The sequence below is a fragment of the Marmota monax genome, unplaced genomic scaffold (genome assembly GCF_021218885.2).
Source record: "Marmota monax isolate L192 unplaced genomic scaffold, Marmota_monax_Labrador192_F-V1.1 WCK01_AAM20220418_F8-fsc01019, whole genome shotgun sequence".
Classification (NCBI taxonomy): Eukaryota; Metazoa; Chordata; class Mammalia; order Rodentia; family Sciuridae; genus Marmota; species Marmota monax.
In genome coordinates, this window is record NW_026692645.1 from 4,772 (window position 1) to 11,332 (window position 6,561).

The following is a 6,561-nucleotide window of genomic DNA, read 5'->3' on the forward strand; positions in this document are numbered from 1 at the left end:
CATTTTGTGCTCACTGATGGGTCAAAATTTGCTCACATTTTGCTGTGGTCCTGAGCTAAAGGGGAAGATGGTCAACCACTTTGACCTCTTCTCTAATGCCCCTGTTCCAACCTGTTGCTAAGGTAACCTGTCCCATGGATTGTCCCTCTATACAGGGAGTTATACAAGTTGTTAATTATGCCCCCTTCTTGTCCAGATCATTTCATCTTGGCCCCTCAATCTCATCTGCCCCTGAGGAGCAGGGGCACCTGGGTCAGAATGCTTGCTGTGGCTTCCCATGTGTTCAGGGTGAGTGGTGAGAGGGTAAGGCCATGCTCCTCCCATGAAGTCAACCACCTGAACCTACAGGCCCACTTTATACCAACCACTCCTTGAGTTTGTCCCTCTGAATTTTCAGAGCACTGCTTCTTAATCCATGAGATCACTGAATGGTGACCATCTGTCATCTGCTAGTTGTTGTCACTGCATTTTATGGGAATCTGTGATCAGGTGTCACAGGGACATCATCTCCACCAGGTCTGACATGGACCCCAAGTGCGCCCTCTGACAGTGAAGGTTTCCACCAGGTGCAGTAGGTCAAGCCAGAAACCAGCCCACCAGCTTGACCACTCATTGCTGCCCATTCCTCACAAAGCACCATCGGCTATACATTCTTCCAACACAAATGTCTCTGATAAGCTACTGTCTCTCCTCTATTCTGTCCTTGTGTTGCTGTGGTGGCTCTAAGGCATGCCTTCTCCATCTCTCTTTTAATTCCACAGAACCTGGGTGGGCTCAGCACCACCCATGTGGGACAGGACTACTCTGCACCCTTGAAGCCAATAGTGTGGGATTCGCTGTGTGCTGGACGATCTCAGCCCAGGAGCCGGGAGGACTTGGAAACACAGCGCCCATCCCCTCTTTATCCTGGGTTCCTCACGTGCTGTGTCACAGGACCATCCCTGGGGATTCAGAGGAAGAGAGAGCTGGCACCTCAACGTACTGCTGCTGATGAGGCACCAGCCCAGTTTCCATTTGCCAGAATCTGCCCCTTCCCTGAGGGACAAGCAAAGAATGACCCTTCTCTTAGTTCTCTACAATAACTACAGTTGTGTATATTTGAGGTTTATAACATGATAACATGGGGTGCATATCGATAGTGAAGTGGCTACAGCAGTGGGGCAGATTGATTCCCATCATCACCTATGGTTAGAAATATATGTCATCACATTGTTATTTTTGTGAAACAAAGAGCTAAAATCTAGTCATTAAACAACATTCCTTATACAACACCATCTTATTAAATTTAATCTTTAAGCACATTTGCTTATTCTTCTTTTTAAAAAATTTCTATGAGGTCATTCATACTAATGACAAAACCTAATTCTCTGATGCACTATAAATTACAAACAATAGAGTTTAAAAACTATTTCCATGCTTTGGTGGAGGAAATTAAGCGAAGACTCAAGGAAGTCTGAGAACCTAGGGAGGTGTGTAATGTGGTGATTATCAGGGTATTATATTACTCTGCTGCCTGTTTTAGCCTTAGAAGGCAAAGGATGTATTGCATGAGATATAAAATCCCAGAAAAGTTTGAAATATTGCTCTTTCACTTGCTATTTTCAGCAAAGAACCATGAGTGAGATGAGTGAGGAGTGATGGTCTAGTGACTTGAGTGGACACAGGCAGGTGGAGGGGAAGGGCGGGGAAGGAGGAAGCAGAGCCCCTGGGGACTGTTCTGTTCCTGGACCTCCCCCCTCTCTCTCTCTCTCTCTCTCTCTCTCTCTCTCTCTCTCTCTCTCTCTCTCTCTCTCCCCCTCCCTCCCTCTCCCCCCCCCTCTGCTTCCTGGCTGCCATCAGCTGAGCAGCTTTCCTCCACTGTGCCCTTCTGCTACAGAACTTCACCTTGGAGCCAGCGTACCATGGACTAAATCCTTTGATGCTATGAGCCACAATAATTTTTTCCTCATCTAAATAGTTTTTGTTAGGTGTTTTGGTCACAGTGATGAAAGGCTAACACAATTTCCTACAGTTCTCTGGAATTTACATTTAGTTAAATTTAGTTTTAACTGATACATAAAACCACACACACTGTGCATACTAATGGGGTTCCATGTGGTGTTCAACAAATGACTACATTGTGAAATCTTTAAATCAGCCAGAACATGTCCATCTCCTCAAGCATTTCTCACTTCTTTATGATGAGTACTTTCTAAATATTTTTTCTAGTTTTCTGAAATGTGCAATGCATCGTGTCACCTATTGTCACCCTACTGTGCAATAGCACACCAGAATTCCTTCTCCTTGTAACTACAGCTTAGTTACCAGTGATCTACCTTTCCCCATCTCTCCTTACCTCCCTACGCCCCACCTTCTGGTGACCACTATCCCACTTGCCTATGAGATGATTATTTTTCCAAATTTGAGTGAGAGCATTGACCCTTATTTTTCTGTCCCCATCTTATTTCATGTGACAGAGTGATCTTCAGTTCCATCTGTGTTGTCATGAATAACAGAATCACATGTGTCCATGTCTGATGGTATGACTTTTGTGTGTCTGTACACTTTTCCTCTCTCATTCTTCAACTGATAGACTCGGAGGTTGCTTCCATTTCTTGGTTATTGGGCACCCTGCTGGGATGGACACAGCAGTGTCAATGTTGCTTGATGTGCTAATGTCATTTCATTTGGATATACAGGGTGGGGTTGGTGGGGCATGGTGGTTCTGCTCCTAGTTGCTTGAGGCACCTCCACACACTGCTTTCCACAATGACTACACTAATTTCCTATGTGTTTGGGGAAACAACTGTTTAATTAGACATTGAGGCCAGTTTTCCCAAGAGAGTTTTGAAATTTGGGGGTACATAAATTCACATTAGTTTCTTATAGTGCCTGTTCACACATTAGTCTGAAAAAAGAATTCATTTTGTACTGCCACCTGCTGTGCAGAACTGACAATATTGAGTATCTTTCACAGAATTAGAAGGAGCGGTCAGAGGAATGTCCTCTGTGCTGTACACCAGCACAGCTGTACCAAGTCCTTCGTGGATTCTTCCTGCAATTCTTCATGGTTTCAAGAGTTTTCACAACTGATTCTGCTGAAAAGAGATGAGCAGCACATGGTGGGATACACCAGATTGCTGACACAGCCTTAATCGTCTTATTTAATACACAAGCAATTTGAATTTCCAAACATGTGGGTCCTGGAGTTTGAAAGCCATTAGATTGTGTTGGCTCTTGTCAATAATTTACCTCCAAGTACTCCCCCACCATAGTGGTGAGCCAGTGCAATGGAAGGATGAGCAGATTAGTATGAAGAGACCTATTTCTGAAGCCAGAATTAGACAAGAAGTCAGGATAGATAGGAAAATCGAGTCAGGTCAGATAAAGGAGGCCAATTTGAGTGAGTCCGGGAAGTTGGAGACTGTTCCCTGAGGCACTGAAATGCCTTTAGAGCCCTTCCTTCACCCTTATCAAATAACCTGCCCCTGCTCTAACCTGTTGCTAAGGTAACCTGTCCCAGGGATTGTCCCTCCATACAGGGAGTTATACAAGTTGTTAATTATGCCCTCCTTCCTGTCCAGATCATTCCATCTTGGCTCCTCCAGACCATCTTCTGTTCACCTTTGGGCCATCACACCTGAGCATCTCCTGTGCCTAGTCACATATGCAGGAAGGAGAGAGATAATGGAAGAGAGAAGGAGAACAAAGGAAGCCTGAGACATATTAAAAAAACCAAAAGTACCTCACTTCTTGAGATACCAGGATACCAGCTATGGCCCCCTTCTCCCTCCTGGGAGAAGTCCATGTGACCCCCTTTTTAGATAAACCCTGCATTTTATGCTTGCTGCGGCAAGCTTCTCTAATGCTATACTTCAACATGTGAGGGAGCAGAACTCATCACTGGTAACTGGTGGTATCATTTCTACCCACGAAGGAGGTGGTTGAGTGAACATATTCTTTGAGCTGGTATTTTAGGATGAGATTAAGTTTTTTCTACTTCACTGCACACAAATGTGCTGAAGACAGATTAGGGTTAAAACCAGCCCTAATTCTAGCTTCTTCTTTCATAGGAAATGTAAGCTTTCACTCCTGAATTTCCCTCATGTATTCTATACCTTATCAGTGATATGAAGACAGAGAGACAGGTCTGAAAAGCTATTTGAGACAATATATAGTGAAAACTGACTGCAATCCTTTGTGTGAGTTGTCACTGAAGAGTCACTGCAAGCAAAGTTTCTGAGAGGCTATGCTGTGAGGACAGTACCTCACAAATCCGCAGTCCACACTGACCACTAATCTCCTACTCCTCAAGATGTGGATTGGCTCGTGTCAGGGCCGAACCCTGTGTCCTCCACAGATAGGACTTATTCTGAAGGGGCACAAGGGCAACCTGCTCCTGTGAGAGTCACCAGGAGGCAGGACACAGTAGGGCAGAGGGCTATACTGCAGAATTACTGCCAGCCTCGGAAGCCACCTGCAAGCTGAGGGTAATGGTTACCAAGCAGTCCAGGGTCCTCAAGTGACAGTCTCTTTGGATCTTATTCTTTAGCTTCTGTAACAACCTTGAACACCCTCAGTAAGGTTTGCCCGCTGTTATTTTTGAACATGATGCATCTCAATAAGTGAGTCTAAAAACCTATCCACACAGAAGGGGAATGTAGTGCAGTCTGTACAGGGAGTTACACTGGGAGAACCGGGGAAGCTTTTTCTTGGGAGCACTGGAAGAACCTAAGGCCATGTGGTTGCTGATATGAACGTAGTCTTTCCTGAGCTCTTGGATAAAAATCATTAAGGGTAAGGCAGACACAGTTTTTGCCTGGGTTTACTCATCCAACATGTTTATGTTATTTCAACATAGTGTTCAAGATGATAAAACATTGAGATTAATCTAAAAACAAACATAAAGACAGAGCATTTAGTGTTTCATGATTGAAAGAAGACTAACTTCAGGCATTTTTCCTGTTCATTTTCTATATGGGAAGCTACTTCTGAGCACGTTTTTCATGGCTGTCAAGACATCTTTGTTCCGGAAGCTGTAGATGACAGGGTTGAGCGTGGGCGTGACAATGGTATAGAATATAGCCAAGAACTTATCCTGGCCTGGAGTGTGGTATGACTTGGGTCTCATATATGTGAAAATAAAGGGCCCATAGTACATTATGACCACAACCATGTGGAAGGAACATGTGGAAAAGGACTTCTTCTGGGCCTCTGATGACTTCATCTTGAGGACGGTGAGAAGAATTTGCACATAAGACACTGATATCATGAGGAAAGGAATCAGCAGGAAAATAATGCCACTCACATAAACCCCTCATTCATAGTGTGAAGTGTCTGCACAGGACAGCTTCAGCATAGCAGGAACTTCACAGAAAAAGTGATCGATGGCCCTAGAGCGACAAAAGGGGAAGTGGAGGGCCAGCCCTGTGTGCACCATGGCGTTGAGGGTCCCAACCAGCCAGCACCCTGCAGCCATGAGCACACTGACCCTCTCGCTCATGATCACTGGGTAGCGCAGGGGGTGACAGATGGCCACATAGCGGTCACAAGACATGGCAGCCAGGAGGAGGCACTCACCACCCAGCAGCGTGAGGGACAGAAATACCTGGATCCCACAGCCTGCAAAGGAAATAGCTCTGTGGCCTGACAGGAAGTCGGCGATCACCTTGGGAACGATGTTGGAAACGTGCAGGATGTCCATGAAGGACAGGTGGCTGAGCAGGAAGTACATGGGGGTGTGGAGGCGCGGGTCCCTGCGGATGAGCAGGATCATGAGGGCGTTTTCTGTTAGGGTCACAATGAAAAGGCCAAACAGGAAGGAGAAGAAGACCAGACTGGAGTGAGAAGAGGAGAAGAGTCCCAGGAGGATGAAGTCAGTGTTGGCGCTGTGGTTGTCGGGCCTCATCTCGATTCTGCTTTTCCTAAAAAGAGATAATTAATTAATTAGAAAAAGAAAACAGTGACGCATCTCGATGTCACTTACATAGGTCTGCCGGATAAGTGAGGTTACTGATGCATGTTTTGTCATCAAGACCCATGGCTTGTTTCACAGAGCAGGCCTGCACTTGATCCGCTCCTGAATCATGCTTAGCTTGCTCAATTGGCCTTTGAGTCTCTGTTGGGTCTCAAAGTGTCAGTTTATTCCATGTAACGAACTTAAGTCCAGTCCTTGGTCAGCTCTCACCTTCTCAAGGAGGCCTACCCTGCACAGGCTTCTTAAAATCCCAATGCTCCCGCTGGACCTGGACTCCTCTGGTCTCCTTACTGTTCTGCTGTGTGGGGTTTGCAGCCCACCCTGGCCTTCTGTTTATTAAATGAACAGGTCAATTCCACTCACCACTCATTGTCATTGCTCCACCAGGGTTAACCTCATGATGGACACTGCCCAGGACAGACCTGGCCTTCAGCAGTTGCTCAATCATGGGTGTTGAGCTCATGACTAACATACATGGGCCATGCCAGAGAGACCATTCTACATGAGCCTGGTATGTGAGAGTCCTCTCTCAAGGGCATGCACCACAGCAGCCCATGAACAAATGAGTAAATACACAAATAGACACATAAATATTATGACAATAA

At 45.6% G+C, this 6,561-nt stretch overlaps 1 protein-coding gene across 1 annotated transcript; it reads right to left on the reverse strand.

Moving 5' to 3' along the window:
- Positions 1–4,945: 4,945 nt before the first annotated feature.
- LOC124093790 (olfactory receptor 2AJ1-like) lies at positions 4,946–5,887 on the reverse strand. The gene is given in 1 exon segment (XM_046446345.1): positions 4,946–5,887. A coding segment is annotated over 1 exon segment (942 nt).
- Between the last annotated feature and the right edge of the window lie 674 nt (positions 5,888–6,561).